Genomic DNA, 18,516 nt, shown 5'->3' on the forward strand with positions numbered 1-18,516 from the left:
TTTTGGAGGAATGTAACTGACCATTTGGGCATGTGTGTTCACTGGCTAGAAGTTTCTTGAAAGTTAATTAAAAGTCGCTGGCTACCTTGATTTTTCCAAAAAGAGGTACTCGCATTTTGGGGAAGCCACTGGATTTCCTGTAGCAGTTCCCTAACGATGCTTTTAGGAATGATAATGATCTTTACTACTTTTTTTATCCCTCTGATGCCTTGTGCAATTAACAGTAGACCATTCCGCTCTGAAACTGAAGTCCATTTAAGATAAAGGCAGAAGGTGTTACTGAGATGTGTGGCAAAATGAGAAATCCATCTTTTAGCCTTATTTTAAAAAGCAGCTTAACTGTAACGGTTAATGACTTTCATTGGTCTCTCCCCGGATGTAGATAGAAGAAGCTAGGGTGACCAGATGTCCCGATTTTATAGGGACAGTCCCAGTTTTTGGGTCTTTTTCTTATATAGGCTCCTATGACCCCCGCCCCCCCCCCCCCCGACTCCCTGTCCTGATTTTTCACACTTGCTGTCTGGTCACCCTAGAAGAAGCAGTACCTCCTGGTGGTAGGGAAACTGTCATATGTCGTCATAGTCTTCTTACTCCATTCCCATCAAAGCAGCAGTATACCTGGTGTACTCTGAAACCATTCTTAGGGTATGTCTATACTATGAAATTAGGTCGAATTTATAGAAGTCGGTTTTTTAGAAATCGGTATATATATACGCTGGAGGGCAGGGATAGGATACAGAGGGACCTAGACAAATTGGAGGATTGGGCCAAAAGAAACCTGATGAGGTTCAATAAGGATAAGTGCAGGGTCCTGCACTTAGGACGGAAGAACCCAATGCACAGCTACAGACTAGGGACCGAATGACTCGGCAGCAGTACTGCGGAAAAGGACCTAGGGATGACAGTGGACGAGAAGCTGGATATGAGTCAGTAGTGTGCCAAGAAGGCCAATGGCATTTTAGGATGTATAAGTAGGGGCATAGCCAGCAGATCGCGGGACGTGATCGTCCCCCTCTATTTGACATTGGTGAGGCCTCATCTGGAGTACTGTGTCCAGTTTTGGGCCCCACGCTACAAGAAGGATGTGGATAAATTGGAGAGAGTCCAGCGAAGGGCAACAAAAATGATTAGGGGTCTGGAACACATGACTTATGAGGAGAGGCTGAGGGAACTGGAAATGTTTAGTCTGCAGAAGAGAAGAATGAGGGGGGATTTGATAGCTGCTTTCAACTACCTGAGAAGTGGTTCCAGAGAGGATGGTTCTAGACTATTCTCAGTGGTAGAAGAGGACAGGACAAGGAGTAATGGTCTCAAGTTGCAGTGGAGGAGGTTTAGATTGTATATTAGGAAAAACTTTTTCACTAGGAGGGTGGTGAAACACTGGAATGTGTTACCTAGAGAGGTTGTGGAATCTCCTTCCTTAGAAGTTTTTAAGGTCAGGCTTGACAAAGCCCTGGCTGGGATGATTTAATTGGGGATTGGTCCTGCTTTGAGCAGGGGGTTGGACTAGATGGCCTCCTGAGGTCCCTTCCAACCCTGATATTCTATGAGTGTGTGTGTCCCCACAGAAAATGCTCTAAGTGCATTAACTCGGCGGAGTGCTTCCACAGTATCGAGGCAAGCGTCGACTTCCGGAGCGTTGCATTGTGGGTAGCTATCCCACAGTTCCCGCAGTCTCCACTGCCCATTGGAATTCTGGGTTGAGATCCCAATGCCTGATGGGGCTAAAACATTGTCGCGGGTGGTTCTGGGTACATATCGTCAGGCCCCCGCTCCCTCCCTCCCTCCGTGAAAGCAAGGGCAGACCATCGTTTCACGCCTTTTTTCCTGAGTTACCTGTGCAGATGCCATACCATGGCAAGCATGGAGCCCGCTCAGCTCACTGTCACCGTATGTCTCCTGGGTGCTGGCAGTCGCGGTACGGCATTGCTACACAGTAGCAGCAACCCATTGCCTTGTGGCAGCAGACGGTGCAATAGGACTGGTAACCATCATCGTCATGTCTGAGGTGCTCCTGGCCACGTCGGCCAGGAGCGCCTGGGCAGACGTGGGCGCAGGGACTAAATTTGGAGTGACTTGATCAAGTCACTCTCTTTAGTCCTGCAGTCAGTCCTATTGAACCATCTTATGGTGAGCAGGCAGGCGATATGGATTGCTAGCAGTCCTATTGCATCATCTTCTGCCGGGCAGGCAAGAGATGAGGATGGCTAGGAGTCCTACTGCACCGTCTTCTGCTGAGCAGCCATGAGATGTGGATAGCATGCAGTCCTTCTGCACCGTCTGCTGCCAGCCAAAGATGGAAAAGATAGATGGAGTGTATCAAAACAAGAAATAGACCAGATTTGTTTTGTACTCATTTGCTGCCCCCCCCACCCCCCCGTCTAGGGGACTCATTCCTCTACGTCACACTGCAGTCACTCACAGAGAAGGTGCAGCGAAGTAAATCTAGCCATGTATCAATCAGAGGCCAGACTAATCTCCTTCTTCCAATAAGAACAATAACTTAGGTGCTCCATTTCTTATAGGAACCCTCCGTGAAGTCCTGCCTGAAATACTCCTTGATGTAAAGACACCCCCTTTGTTGATTTTAGCTCCCTGAAGCCAACCCTGTAAGCCGTGTCATCAGTCGCCCCTCCCTCTGTCAGAGCAACGGCAGACAATCGTTCCGTGCCTTTTTTCTGTGCGGACGCCATACCAAGGCAAGCATGGAGGCCGCTCAGCTCACTTTGGCAATTAGGAGCACATTAAACACCACACGCATTATCCAGCAGTATATGCGGCACCAGAACCTGGCAGAGCGATACCGGGCGAGGAGGCGACGTCAGCGCGGTCACGTGAGTGATCAGGACATGGACACAGATTTCTCTGAAAGCATGGGCCCTGCCAGTGCATGCATCATGGTGCTAATGGGACTGGTTCATGCTGTGGAATGCCGATTCTGGGCTCGGGAAACAAGCACAGACTGGTGGGACCGCATAGTGTTACAGGTCTGGGACGATTCCCAGTGGCTGCGAAACTTTCGCATGCGTAAGGGCACTTTCATGGAACTTTGTGACTTGCTTTCCCCTGCCCTGAAGCGCATGAATACCGAGATGAGAGCAGCCCTCACAGTTGAGAAGCGAGTGGCGATAGCCCTGTGGAAGCTTGCAACGCCGTACAGCTACCGGTCAGTTGGGCATCAATTTGGAGTGGGCAAATCTACTGTGGGGGCTGCTGTGATGCAAGTAGCCCACGCAATCAAAGATCTGCTGATATCAAGGGTAGTGACCCTGGGAAATGTGCAGGTCATAGTAGATGGCTTTACTGCAACGGGATTCCCTAACTGTGGTGGGGCCATAGACGGAACCCATATCCCTATCTTGGCACCGGAGCACCAAGCCGGCGAGTACATAAACTGCAAGGGGTACTTTTCAATAGTGCTGCAAGCTCTGGTGGATCACAAGGGACGTTTCACCAACATCAACGTGGGATGGCTGGGAAAGGTACATGACGCTCCCATCTTCAGGAACTCTGGTCTGCTTCAAAAGCTGCAGGAAGGGACTTTATTCCCAGACCAGAAAATAACTGTTGGGGACATTGAAATGCCCATATGTATCCTTGGGGACCCAGCCTACCCCTTAATGCCATGGCTCATGAAGCCGTACACAGGCAGCCTGGACAGCAGTCAGGAGCTGTTCAACTACAGGCTGAGCAAGTGCAGAATGGTGGTAGAATGTGCATTTGGACGTTTAAAGGCACGCTGGCGCAGTTTACTGACTAGCTTAGACCTCAGCGAAACCAGTATTCCCACTGTTATTACTGCTTGCTGTGTGCTCCACAATATCTGAGAGTAAGGGGGAGATGTTTATGGCGGGGTGGGAGGTTGAGGCAAATTGCCTGGCTGCTGGTTACGCGCAGCCAGACACCAGGGCGATTAGAAGAGCACAGGAGGGTGTGGTACGCATCAGAGAAGCTTTGAAAACCAGTTTCATGACTGGCCAGGCTACGATGTGAAAGTTCTCTTGGTTTCTCCTTGATGAAACCCCCCGCCCCTTGGTTCACTCTACTTCCCTGTAAGCTAACCACCCTCCCCTCCTCCCTTCGATCACCGCTTGCAGAGGCAATAAAGTCATTGTTGCTTTACATTCATGCATTCTTTATTCATTCATCACACAAATAGGGGGACGACTACTAAGGTAGCCCAGGAGGGGTGGTGGAGGAGGGAAGGAAAATGCCACACAGCACTTTAAAAGTTTACAACTTTAAAATTTATTGAATGACAGCCTTCTTTTTTTGGGCAGTCCTCTGTGGCGGAGTGGCTGGTTGGCCGGTGGCCCCCCCACCGCGTTCTTGGGCGTCTGGGTGTGGAGGCTATGGAACTTGGGGAGGAGGGCGGTTGGTTACACAGGGACTGTAGTGGCAGTCTGTGCTCCAGCTGCCTTTGCTGCAACTCAACCATACACTAGAGCATACTGGTTTGATCCTCCAGCAGCCTCAGCATTGAATCCTGCCTCCTCTCATCATGCTGCCGCCACATTTGAGCTTCAGCCCTGTCTTCAGCCCGCCACCTCTCCTCCCGGTCATTTTGTGCTTTTCTGCACTCTGACATTATTTGCCTCCACGCGTTCGTTTGTGCTCTGTCAGTGTGGGAGGACCGCATGAGCTCAGAGAACATTTCATCACGAGTGCGTTTTTTTCTTTCTAATCTTCACTAGCCTCTGGGAAGGAGAAGATCCTGTGATCATTGAAACACACGCAGCTGGTGGAGAAAAAAAAAGGGACAGCGGTATTTAAAAAGACACATTTTATGAAACAGTGGCTACACTCTTTCAGGGTAAACCTTGCTGTTAACATTACATACATAGCACATGTGCTTTCGTTATAAGGTCGCATTTTGCCTCCCCCCACCGCGTGGCTACTCCCTCAACCCTCCTCCCTCCCCGTGGCTAACAGCGGGGAACATTTCTGTTTAGCCACAGGCAAACAGCTCAGCAGGAACAGGCTCCTCTGAGTGTCCTCTGAAGAAAAGCACCCTATTTCAACCAGGTGACCATGAATGAGATCTCACTCTCCTGAGGATAACACAGAAAGATAAAGAACGGATGTTGTTTGAATGCCAGCAAACATACACTTCAATGCTTTGTTGTACAATGATTCCCGAGTACGTGTTACTGGCCTGGAGTGGTAAAGTGTCCTACCATGAAGGACGCAATAAGGCTGCCCTCCCCAGAAACCTTTTGCAAAGGCTTTGGGAGTACATCCAGGAGAGCCGCGAATGCCAGGGCAAAGGAATCCTTTCACATGCTTGCTTTTAAACCATATATAGTATTTTAAAAGGTACACTCACCGGAGGTCCCTTCTTCGCCTGCCGGGTCCAGGAGGCAGCCTTACGTGGGTTCGGGGGGTACTGGCTCCAGGTCCAGGGTGAGAAACAGTTCCTGGCTGTCGGGAAAACCGGTTTCTCCGCTTGCTTGCTGTGAGCTATCTACAACCTCCTCATCTTCGTCCCCAAAACCTGCTTCCGTGTTGCCTCCATCTCCATTGAAGGAGTCAAACAACACGGCTGGGGTAGTGGTGGCTGAACCCCCTAAAATGGCATGCAGCTCATCATAGAAGCGGCATGTTTGGGGCTCTGACCCCGAGCGGCCGTTCGCCCCTCTGGTTTTCTGGTAGGCTTGCCTCAGCTCCTTAAGTTTCACGCGGCACTGCTTCGGGTCCCTGTTATGGCCTCTGTCCTTCATGCCCTGGGAGATTTTCACAAAGGTTTTAGCATTTCGAAAACTGGAACGGAGTTCTGATAGCACGGATTCCTCTCCCCATACAGCGATCAGATCCCGTACCTCCCATTCAGTCCATGCTGGAGCTCTTTTGCGATTCTGGGACTCCATCATGGTCACCTCTGCTGACGAGCTCTGCATGGTCACCTGCAGCTTGCCATGCTGGCCAAACAGGAAATGAGATTCAAAAGTTCACGGTTCTTTTCCTGTCTACCTGGCCAGTGCATCTGAGTTGAGAGTGCTGTCCAGAGCGGTCTCAATGGAGCACTCTGGGATAGCTCCCGGAGGCCAATACCATCGAAGTGTGTCCACAGTACCCCAAATTCGACCCGGCAAGGCCGATTTAATCACTAATCCACTTGTCAGGAGTGGAGTAAGGAAATAGATTTTAAGAGCCCTTTAAGTCGAAATAAAGGGCTTCATCATGTGGATGGGTGCAGGTTTACATGGATTTAACGCTGCTAAATTCGACCTAAAGTCCTAGTGTAGACCAGGGCTTACTAAGGTTCCCCTCCAGGTCATGCCAGGTTTATATCGCCTTTTCCTTATGCGACAACCTGCCATACCCCAGAGGCGAAAGCCCCTAGATATGCAGCCAACCCATGTAACTCGTGTGTGAGACCATTAGGTTGACCTAGACACTTGCCATAGCTAGGTTAAGCACCAATGCAAAGGAATTGTATCTGCTCAGTTTGGTAATTCTCCAGGGTGTGTCAGCTGGTGGGAGAGGGTGGTTTAGTAGTGCTGTTTCTGAAGCTATGTGGCTCTTGGGATAAGCCCTCTGCTCTCAGGTAATTCCGCCCCCCCCCCCCCAACCCCTGAAACAAGGTTCCTGTTGGTTTGTTTTTTCCCATGTCAATTCCTGCAACCCAGCTTGGCTTCTTGGAATGAAGAGAACCTTCATGGAAGGACTTTAAGGAAGACTAGTGACCCCTCCACCCCCAGCCTTTCCTGGCATGTTTGGCGCAGGGCTCTTAATTTGGAGTGCAGTGCTTGTGAGCACCGAAGGATTCCCCAAGCACTTACCGCCCCATTGGCACACCACCAGGTCTGCACTGCCTCCTGGTGTGCTGGACAGCAAGGCAGTCTTCACACTGGGTGCTGGTCTGTATCCCCTTCAGTAATGGCCTTTCCTGCAAGCCAGCCTCTCTCTCTCCCCTTCCTCCCCCCTTTTGCTGACAGATGGGTTGGAACTCCCTTGGGGACTACAGCAAAACACTGCCTGTCTGCTCCCCCTGCAGAGTCTGAATCCAGCTGCAGAGCCTGCAGGCATGTTCCAGTACAGGGCAGAGATTCCAGCATCAAACCGTGTGCTCTTCTGGATAGAGCAAGCCCTGGTTATATCGTGGTTCCTTGATGCTTCCTGATCTCAGCTCCTGCTGCTGCCTTGGACTTACTGAGTCCCATACAGATTCTGGCATCAGCGAAGCCCCAACAGACAATGCCTCTCCTTTTCTCCAGGAGTTACCTTAGGATCCCCCTAAAGAAGGCCTTTTGCACAAGGTCCGAGAAGGTGCTCACTGAGACTTGTCTCATCACTGTGCCACGCTCCCTCCCCTGTTGAAGTCATTGGTTGCATCCTGATATCTCTCACTGTGTGTAGCTGTAGCTGCCGGTTGCCTCCTGATTAGGTCACCCGGGGAGCCGAAATCTCGTTAAGTGGTGCTACTGGCCCTTACTAATGCTCCTTTCAAACAGCCATCCTTGGTGTCTGTTTCCTGACTCACCAGATCCTTTCACCTGTCTTGCAGCTTGGTCAGAGGGTTAAGCGAGCTGGGTTCCTTTTTTATTGCATTTTTGTAGACCTGTAGTTACAACTCTCTCTGGCTGGGCAGGTTTGCATGACAGCCCTAGACTGTGCTTGGCTTAGAACACTGAGCTCCTCCTAAAGCAGTCAACGGGAAAAGGAACTATCCGTCATGAGCCTTTATGCCACTTAGAAATGCACTTTCATTCTCAGGAAGCGGTCTGGTTAATAATTTCTATCTGAACCATTCTCATCTGTGGAGGAAGGTGTAATGCCTTGCTCATGGCGTTGGGCAGTCTCATGAAAGCGGCTACATTCTCTCGCTTCGCCACAGCGAACAAACGATCCCATTCCCCAGGTAGATGAATCAGCACACCAGGAAATGCTGTAGAGATTGGGGTTCATTCTGCCAAAGATGCAAGGTATTGGATGGAGAAACATCAGCCCTCTTAGCAGTCTTATAGGTTTCTTCCCAACTTGTGGTCAATTCCTTCTTTCCCAGAGCGTTACGAAATTGAGTTGGTGTTTTCTCTTTGGATACAGTATTTGGACAACAGGCCCGTCTCTCTGTTCTGCATATGTTTTTCAGGATGAAGAGGGAGTGGTGTGTAATCTATAAATAGAGAGAGAGAATACTTCTTGTGGGAAATGGCCATTTTTGAGCTCAAAGCTACCTGAATGTACATCATAAAGGATCTCTTTAATCTTGAGGCAGTTTTAACTAGCAAGGGTTTCTCTGTGGTGTCTTTCATTTGACCCACAATCACCTTTTTCTTTTATTTGTAGTGACTGTTGTTTTACTTACTCACTAAGCTCCAGTCCTGCAATTTGCAGCATGTTGAGTGGACTTCTTAGACTCCAGTGGAGTTCTTCACAGGCTCAACAGTCCATCTGCATGTTGTCAATTGCAGGATCCGGGGCCAAATTTACTTTCTTCACATGGTTGGTGGGTGGTGATCACACTGGCAGCTTCCCTGGAGGTCTGACTTCTGTCTAGCATAGTGGATCCATCACAGAAGAAAGGCAAAATGAGATTTATTTATATTTTTTTGCATGTGACTGATTTCTCCTAGTGAGATCCATTACTCTGGACAGACTCCATTCCCTGTGCTTGTCTAGTAGGTATTCAGTAGATAGTTGGTTTATTATGGGATTTTCTCCTCTTTCAGTTCAGGAAGGGAATGTTTAAAAGGGCCTCAGTGAAATAAACAAAATGATTGGGGTTCAGATTGCGATGTTTCTAGCTTTGTCTCCTCTACTTTGGAAGGATTTCTTTGGGGAGGGGGTGACATCAGTTCTGCAAACATGCCAGCAGGGGGAAATATTCAGAGGGTTTTTTTTGAAGTGGTGGTGGGGCATGGTGGGGTGTTGCAACTCTGAGTTAATACTTCTGCCAAGAACAATGAATCTAGAAGAGGTAAGAGAACTATTCTTGCCTTACTGTACTAGTTATAAATTACAAGGTAGTACTAGTTATGTATGTCCTGTTAATGCAACAGATTCATTTATATGAGCATATAAACTAAACATGGAAGATTGACAGAGGGCTGTTCTGTTTTAATCTTTGTGGCTGTGTCTTTCTGTGTAACACTTTAAAAAAATTCCTCTTACTTTATTTAGGTTGCACTCAAGTTTCTGTAGTACAAAAGATTTGCAGGTGCAAATGTCCTGCCTTCATTAACTTCCCCTCCCTTTTTAATTTATGTGATTTCAATTTTCCTTCCCTGTACTGTTAATTAGGGGACCCCTCTAATCAGTACCATTATCACAGTGGTATTCATGTTTAGGAAAGCTGCTAAACAAATGCTTGCAAAATTGCTAAATGGCTAATTAATGTCTGTTAATTAAGAAAATTGCTCATGGTAACAAACCATGCCATTGCTGGCAGCAGCTAGAAGGCGAACACTTGTTGAAATTAGTAATGTGGCAGGTATAGAACATCTGCTGCTGTGCTTTTCCTGAAGTGTGTGGCTGCTTCACATAACATACTTACAAGGCTTATTTGCTTTCTATACCAATTACAAGTTCTTGGACTTGAAAAAAAAATTTTTTTTTTTTTTTGCATTAACATGCATCAGTGTATTCTTGCTCAGAGCTCACATTTTCCAAACAAACTTTCTTTTCATGCTTTAAAGGGGGGGAGGGGGGGATTGGTGTTCAACCCCAAAATGTCAGAAACTGCTGTCTTGTGGTGTTAAAAGCTACATGAACTAATCTTTCTTTTTTCCCCCAGACATGTTTAGTATCGCTTTACTCAAAAGAAACTTTACTTGCATCATTTAGGTAATTCGTCTTGAGGAAGGATATTGCATCTTTAAGGGTAACAACACAGCCCTGCATGTAGAAATGGGTTGGAGTTGTGCCATCCATTTATTGGAGCTAAACTAGGCTTCAACTTAAATATCTGGCACAAACATGGGATGTGCTTCTAAGCAAGATCTTTGCCTCAACACTATTTTTAATACCTTGTATTAACCATTTGACCCACAAATCAAAAGGAAGCCCTTTAAGGTGTTCCTTACCTTCAGGAAGGTGTGGGAGGGTAGTGGAGAAGACTTTTTTCTCTCCATACACACACTTTTTTAAAGCATATCCAAATGTATTTGTCATTGCAGACTGGTTGAATTCTAAACCATTACTGTAAGGTTGCTGGTGTGCTTTGACAGATGTTCTATTTTTTAATTAATTTTTTTTGCATATATCATTATTCGTTGTTCTTTCATTACAAATGAATAGAAACTCAGCTAAAACGAGACTGGCCTCCCTACAAACAGATCCACCAGTAAATCCTTTTTAGCTCTTTCTGCGCTTTCATGTGCTAATCTATAACCTCCTTCTACTGTCTGACCTCACAGGGACCACCTGGTTCTCAGCCCTCGCCACACGCACAGCCTCCACCTCACAATCCTAACAGCATGATGGGACCCCACAGTCAGGTAAAGACACTAGAAATATGTAGGCCACTAATAACGGGGCTTGTGTTCTATTTTGCTCTTTAAGCTTGTTGGGTCTGATTGTCAGCTGATGTGAATCAGCATAGCTCCTTTGACCCTCATGGAGCTTCGCTGATTTACGCCAGCTGGGGATCTGATCCTCAAATTTATTCTTCCAACATCATGCCAGCGCCAATATGAAATGTTTGTTTCCTTTTGATTTTGTATGTTCAGTTGACAATGGATTAGAAAGTCCATTTGTAAGTTTCAAATATACATAGCTGTGATAGTGTGAGAATTTTGTTAATTTGTGTTGTTTTTTTTAAATTGCATTCATAGCACTGATATGAATATATGGTTTAAGTGCTTGGCTTTTGGTTCTTGGCATTGGGTTTTTTTTGCTTCATTTACCAATTTTCTTTTTCACTTGGAAAGTGTCTAATAGTCAGGGTCTCCCATGCACTAATTTTAGCAGCCTTATATAGTACTGTCCAAGTATGTTAAACCATCTCTCCAACAAAAATAAATCTGTGAAAAATACAAAAATGGAGTGTGAAGATCTGTTTTTACCAACTCGTTTTTAAAAAAGAGATTTCTCCAGAAAAATGTGTAGATTGTAACCAGAGTCTGTATGGAATGTAGTAATTCTCTTTATCTCCATGCTGTGAGTGCATCCTGTCATTGAACTAATTTCATGTAATTACAGCCTTTTATGTCACCGCGATATGCAGGAGGTCCCCGGCCCCCCATCAGAATGGGAAACCAGGTATTGTATTTCCTTCCTCTGTTACCTGAGTTAAATGGGGGATTTTAAACTGAAACTTTTTTGGCAGTGGGGGGAAAACCAGACTTTCACGGAGCTGAAGGTTTCTTATATTCTTAGACAACTTTGTGGTATCACAATTCAAATAACATTAACTCACTGATTAACAAATTCCATCACAACATTTTCTCCGCTTTTCATGAGGGTTTGTAATGCATTGAATCTCAAGAAACCATTTGCTGGTAGAAACTCCGTCACATAAATGTAAATATCAGGACCTGGCATAGGAATTGTGTTGTGTCCACTGCCAACAGCTTCTTCTCTATCAAAAGAGCTTCCATGTAATATGCAGTTCTGAGTTCTCCTTTATAATCGCACAACTTCTTGGTTTTCCCTGACTGTCTCCCATGATTTCAGCTGATATAAACAAAATTATGCTATGCGACTGATGATGGTTTACAACAAAGCTAGCTTAAAATGTAAATTTTCCCTGGAATCTTTAAAAATTAAAGTGATGCATATAATCCTGCTGTTAGAGAAATGATCCACCAGAACACTTCGATCAGCTGCAGGGTTAAATTTTAGTTGTGCTTATCCTCTTCGTTATGGCAGCTTAAAAGAAAATGGGGTTTTGTTCATATAATTATGAACATAGCCTGTTTATGTGCAGGAGTTTTAAGATTGTGGCATTTTGTTGTAATTTATCCTGTTGAAGCATATGCTAAGAATTTAACCAATTACTTTCCTTCAGTTTCTTTTTAGCAAAAGGTGTAGCACAAAGTACATCAGAAAAATAGTTACCTACTTAGTTTCTATTCCAATAAGATGTCACTTTACTGTTAACAAAGTAAACAGTAAACTTTTAAAATAAACCTTGTTACTCTTGTTAGTGCATTACGCTGTCTGTTAAAACACTGTTTTATAAATATGATTTAGAAAACGCCATTTAATTTTTAATACTTTGCTATGACTTTTTTCCCCCAGTAGTAAGTGGCTCTTGTTACTTTCGGTCACCAGAACTCACTCACAAATGGTGCATATGCATTCTTTCTGTTTGAAACATTTAGGCATCCATTTTTTCCCTGTATCTCTGTTTAGCTGTCTGATTGTAAGAAAAACTTGTGAAAGAGAAATCCGTCTTACAGCCAACAAGCTTGTCAGTTACAAGAGACCGATTTGGTTCCCAAAGTGTTGTGTTGGTAGAGATAAACACTGATTATCTTACCAAGTACTAAATAAGATGAAACTTCTTATAATGCACTGAAACCAGTATAAACTCTTAACTCCAGCTTTTCCCTGTGCTGTGAGGAATCTTTAAAAATAAAAACAAAAAAGCCTGTCCTGGACAGTGTATGTTTCTTTTGGGGTTATAGGGAGCGAATGGGGAGGATTTGAGGAAGGAAGGTCCACCCGGCTTTACACAACTCCTTCACCTTCTCTGAATTCTCATCCTCATTAGTGCTGGTGAAATCTCTCAGCCCTGCAATGAGAAACCTGCACATGGAAAATGACACTGATTAGGCAGCTCCATGTAACTTTTTTTCGGAGTGCTTTACAATGGAGGACCTCCCCCTAGTTAGGACCTTAATCTCATGCTCTCTGGTGCCTGGCACGGTGGGTTCAGGGAAGAGGACTGAAGTCAAGTGGCTAAGCACATCTCTTTTACCTAAAGATGGAAGACCAGAGGATGAGATCAGCTGCTTGACACCCTGCTAGGACTATTGATGTCCCACCAGTTGAGAATGGCTACGCGACAATTTTCTCACATGTGCATGCATAAGAGTGCACAGGTGCGTTCAGATTTTCCTTAGGTAGAGGTTCTAGCTTCTGCCTAGTGTAAGAAAACAGGAAAGTGAAACTGATTAGGAGCAGAAGTTAAACAGACAAGTCAGTCTGTGCTGTCCAGGCCTGGTGAAATGCAGAAAGACAACTCTTTTTGTAAAGGGCAGTTTTACAATGTCCCTTTAAATCAGGCTTGCAAGACGTCCCAAGCTCTTGCTGCTGAAATATGGACAGCACAAGGAAAATGCTGGATTATCTGTAAGTGCTCTGGATATTAGTCTTGTACAAATTACATGTTGTAGAACACTATTTTGATTTTTGTCTAATAGCGTCAAGGTGGAGTCGTGGTTCCTTTCGATCTCAAGTTGCAATGATGTACCGGAAATGTTTGTGAACGGGCATTGTGAGGGATATATTTGTAATGTTGCAACTTCAGAATCTCGGTGTTCTGTGCTTTTTGTTTTTATACACTTGATAATTTAAGTTAATGAGGAGGATAAAACTAATTTGACTTGAAAATAAAAAACCAAAAAAAAACAAAAAACCCAAACCTGCTGCATTGAGAAATACTCTCACAACTTAGCTAGGTTACTGGCTAGATCCAGAGGTGCAAAAACATTACAGCAGGGCCAAATAAACAAGAAATGAGGCAGTAACGATTAGGTGAGAAACACGTTAATAGCAATGTGAACCATATATGAAAAGTGTGTTTATTATTTTCCTACTTCTGTCTCCCAAGCTGTAAATCTATAAAGATTTGGAATGAAAACCTTCCCTCTGTTACCTGAGTTACCTACTCATGGCATTGATGTGTTGCCTGGCCTGCGTAAACTGACATCCTTCCTTATTGGAGAGTCTCTAAATTTTTACAGCATTATCTATTTCATGTTGGTATTCAAATAAAAGAAAAGCAACAGTGTTTCAAAATTGTTTACAGTTTGCTTCCCCAAGGTGTATGGTATCTGTGTTTTTTTTCCCTCTGTATTTGCACTGAGCTGTACATGGAAGTCCTCTTTTGAACTTTAGATTTGTTGTCCAAGTGGAGTATGACTTTGAAAAAAGAAATACAGTGTTCGGGATACTAGGAAATGAGTAAATATACATTTTTAGTAGTCCTAAGGCCATCTTCATAAGCTATTCAGTAATTTTTAAAATCATCTTTGCAGATGAAATGTCTCTTCACTGGCAAATAAATAACTTTAATATATTTACATAGCATATTTGCCAAGTGTATACCTTGAAATTACATTGGCATCAGTATCATTTCACTGAAGTGCTTTGATCAGACATTCTCTCATCCTGACAGCCATGTGGGTCCCCTCCTTCTATTTACTTACAACTAGAAGCTTGGAATTGGACCTTTAGTACAGTAGTGTGAAGTATTACAAGAGAACTGGGGGTGGTTTTTTTTAAAGGCTGTGAAACAAAAGTAGGAGGGTTATGAAAGCGAAGTTGGGCAAATTACAGGGATTTAGAGAAACACGTCATGGGAGATGGCTCCACAGATATATACAGGTAGGAGCTGTGGGTAAGCAGAGGAAGTTATGATAAGTCCCTTGTTTCCCAGAAAATAGACCACGTCACCTGAATTCTTTGTGTTTAAAGCCTTGAATTTAAACTACATATTTTGGTTACATATCTGAGAGTTTATTTTTCTCCCCCACCCCCTACCCCCTTTTCTTCCCCCCCACCCCCAATTTTTCTAGCCTCCAGGGGCTGTTCCTGGTACACAGCCACTGCTGCCCAATTCAATGGACCCTACACGACAACAAGGTAAACATGCTCAAGGATGCCTGAAGGTGTCTCTCTGTTGGCTTTGGGCCAAACACTGTTACTCTGCTATAATGACTTCATTGATTCTACTCCCAACAGGGCACCCTAACATGGGAGGACCAATGCAAAGGATGAATCCTCCACGAGGGATGGGCCCCATGGGTCCTGGTCCACAGGTAAACTTAAACTCCTGTCCAGTGCCAAATAACATCTTACGACTTCATAAAGTTTATAAGCAAAACATCATCCAAACAATCTCTAGGGGTTTAAAGAGCTGGGAGTTCTTCTCACATACTCTCCATTAGCACGAATGCGTTTTACATTCGCGCATTGCAGCTGGAAAGCCCGCGTTCCAACAGTTGTATCTTCAGAGCTCAGCATCCTCATTAGGGATATTGCAGAAGCCCCTCTTGCTCATTAGTTGGAGGCAGTGCTGTTTAGCTGTGACCACGTAGTGATGGTGAATGCATTATCCAACTTGCCTTGATAACACTTCAGAAAGGGAGTGCCCACATAAAAAAGTAAGCCATTTATAACGGGAACATAAAGCTTCCCTCTTCTGTATTCTGTTTTTCCCTATCCTATTCAATAGACTATTTCACTTCTCTGGCATTTAAGCCATTCTTTCTTTCCTGGATAAATCTAACGCTTGCCTCTTTCCCCTCTCCCAATTTTACCTTTAAACTTCAGATTGGGGATTTTCGATGAGGGAAAAATTTGCTGATGAGGTTTAGGGATTTTCCCCCAAAGTGGGATATGCTGAGTGATCTTCTCATGAGCTACAGAAAAATTCTGACTCCTTTTTTTCCCCTGTAACTTTTTTCCAAGTATATTTCAGAAGCTCTTGTCCTTTCCCAGGAGATTCAACAAACTTGTTAGTTTCCTTTATGGTAGGAGCTAAACATCGGCGTTACTGAAGAATCCTCAGTTTGTTTTTTTTAGTGTTAGCGGAATATCATTCTCTGAATTTTCACTAGCATGAGTAGTAGCTCAACATCCGAGAAAATCTTCCGATTTCTGAATGATGCCAAATCCCTCTTTGGTTGCATACATATCAGGGAGTGGGGGAACCAGTCCAATTATGAGTAAATTTTAAATGAAGTAGATCTGGGTTAATCTATTCTGTCTTTGTGTTGATTCCTTTTAACAAGTGAATTTGTATGCTACTATGTTGACTCACTCCTGTTTGTTTGTTGTGATAGACTTTAAACAACGTACTACCATATCTCGGACGTAGGTTTATCCTCCCTGACTTCTTGTTTCCTGTGTTGTCTTCAGAGCTGTGTAACCCTGGAATAAATGAATGTGCGTTGCACAGGTTTCCCAGGAGGCTGTTGAGCTAAAGGGGTCTTGTGTGAAGAGAGTTAAGAAATTATTTAACTTATGAGAAACTATTGAATACTGACAAGAAGGGAGAAAAGTTGATTGAATAAAAATGTACATCCCTCTCCTTGGGCATGGGTGTGAAACTCGGCTAGATTCCCCACACCTCAGAAAAAATCCCAAGCATTCTTTGCAGGCAAGCTTAGATTCCAATAGCTTGGTTATACATTTTAATGGTCTGACACTGTCAGGAACTGGTACAACAAAGCTCTTAATAGTCCCACATGTATGATTACAAAAGTCTGCATCTGTTGCACTTGCATCAGCCAAGCAAAAAGTGCCATGAAAGTTCTGGGTGCTCTCAGCAGTTTGGACGAACCAAGGTGATTGCCATGGAACTTGAAAGCTGTTGTATTTTAATCAAGCACCGTATAGGTTTTCCCCAGTCCCAGGTGGTATTGAAAGTTTTGAGTGTTAGGGCTTGCTTTCTTATGCCGGGACTATTAGAGCATGTACGTTAGAGAGAGCGCCTTGTTTAATGTTCCTTTAAACAAGTGCAAGCCTGTGAAAATGGACGTGCAGTCTCATCAGCCGGTTGGCATGTTTTTGAGTCTTCCCAAAATGCTCAAGAAGCAGATGCCCAGAAGCTTTAGTGCGTGCATGAAATAATCAAAAATATTGAACAAGTCACCCTTTTTGTTGTGTGTAATAAATCAGTGTACATGCTGCACACCCACTACCTTCCCGAAGTGTTTTTTCAAGACCTTCTAAAATATTACTTAATAAGCATTTGTATGGAATACATTTTTATCCAACCAACGGTAACCTGCAGGCATGTACCAGCCACCTGATATTAACTGAAAACCAGTCATCTTTTACAATCTAGCATCATGTTTTAAACTCTTGACTTCCGATCTCTTTTTTTAATGATTGTAGCGTTAATTCTGTGAACAGTAAAAAGGCATTTGTTGGTGCTGCTGAGGTTAGATGCGTCAGTGCTTCTATTAAATACGGGCTTCTAAGGGTTTATAACTTTCCCTTTTTAATTCACATTTTGCTGAAGCTTGACACCCAGCTTCTCAGCACAAAGGCACCTTTTCCCCTTTCTCTAACACCTTTAAAACTCTTTGGCCTGTTTGGCTGTTTCTTTCAGCACCAATTAGAAGTACTAAGTTTTAACATGGGGTTTTATGTAGCAGTTCAGCATAGAAACTGAGATTTGATCAATTAAGATTTGCTAGTGACTTCTTCGGGTAACCCTTTTCATCCTCCTAAAAGTATGCATGTAGATAAGATAATGGGCCCTAATTCAGCAAAGCATGTCAACGTGGGCTTAAATCCAAAGAGTTCAATGGGACTTCAGTACATGCTTAAAGTTAAGGAGATGCTTAAGTGCTTTGCTGAATTGGGACCATAATGAAATATTTGTACTCCTGCAACACCATTCTGTTGACCTAGCTGTTGTGCTTTGAGTTACAAATAAAGGTATGATGGCAGGGGAACCAAAAAAAACCAAACCCCAAAATGCTCTGTCTTATGAGAAACCAAATTTCCCAAATAAGCCAACCCCAAATTCACTGGTGTAAATCAAAAATATTAGTGGAGTACTACACTGCCAAGCATTAGGTAAATCTCCAGTCCTAGGAACGAACACGGAATTTGCTGGAGATCCTATTTATCCCCTCATTCGTGGCGAGAAGAGAGCCTCTTAGCCGCTGACTCAGTCTACACTGCATGCCTCTTGGGAGGGCATGTAGGATACATGGAGCTACACGCCACTGCAAAAGGCAGGCTGTGTCCACACGGTGATGCGTAGCGACACATGTCGGGGAAAGGCTCTGGCACGGGGAGGCAGCAGGAAGCTGCCAGAGCCTTGGGGTCTTTCCCTGCTTTGGGGAAAGACTTCAGCAGTGGGACACCTGGCTTGGGGAGTAGATTACGTACCCAGAGGGTTCAGGAGTGTGTCTTACTCTGTTTGCCTAAGCAGCACCTCGTGGTCTCCATTGCTGTTATACCCATGCTAGGGGAACTAGCCATGTGCAGCGTAAGTGTATCTCAAGAGCTCTTTGGGGATAAATAGAAGTTGTCCCATTCCAGTCCCAGAGGGACAGCTGTCCGGATACAGAGCCTCAGGAATACGCACAGTCAAGTTAAAGTGGGGGATGGGGGCAGTTCTCTAGGCTCTCTCAAAGAGATGGGGGAAACCCGTTGAGTGAGTAGAAGTTTGCAGGGGGAAAATGGGAGTGTGTGTCTGTGAAACCCGGGAGCCACACAGGTTTTGTTCCTCTCCTTGAATGGAACCCACCCCGCGTTTTCTGAAACGGGTGGTGTGAGCGACTTGCACTGCCATGCTCGCAAACACAGGGAGCGCAGAGCAAGTCTGAGGGAGAACCCTTTTGATCAGGCACTTCATCTAGTGACTGCACCGTTTTTCCCAGT

General features: G+C 44.6%; 1 protein-coding gene across 4 annotated transcripts in view; it reads left to right on the plus strand.

The window, feature by feature from the left end:
- SSBP3 (single stranded DNA binding protein 3) overlaps positions 1 to 18,516 on the plus strand; it is a 136,693-nt gene that overhangs the window by 106,894 nt on the left and 11,283 nt on the right. For 2 of the 4 annotated variants that reach the window (XM_084636475.1, XM_084636476.1), the window contains exons 6-9: positions 10,359 to 10,439; positions 11,143 to 11,202; positions 14,688 to 14,754; positions 14,854 to 14,930. In XM_084636475.1, the coding sequence (XP_084492601.1) occupies positions 10,359 to 10,439; positions 11,143 to 11,202; positions 14,688 to 14,754; positions 14,854 to 14,930 (285 nt within the window). The remainder of the gene's footprint in view (positions 1 to 10,358; positions 10,440 to 11,142; positions 11,203 to 14,687; positions 14,755 to 14,853; positions 14,931 to 18,516) is intronic. The other 2 variants (XM_084636477.1, XM_084636478.1) reach the window with 1 other exon arrangement.

The sequence above is a fragment of the Lepidochelys olivacea genome (genome assembly GCF_965140295.1).
Source record: "Lepidochelys olivacea isolate rLepOli2 genome assembly, chromosome: 8".
Taxonomy (NCBI): domain Eukaryota; kingdom Metazoa; phylum Chordata; order Testudines; family Cheloniidae; genus Lepidochelys; species Lepidochelys olivacea.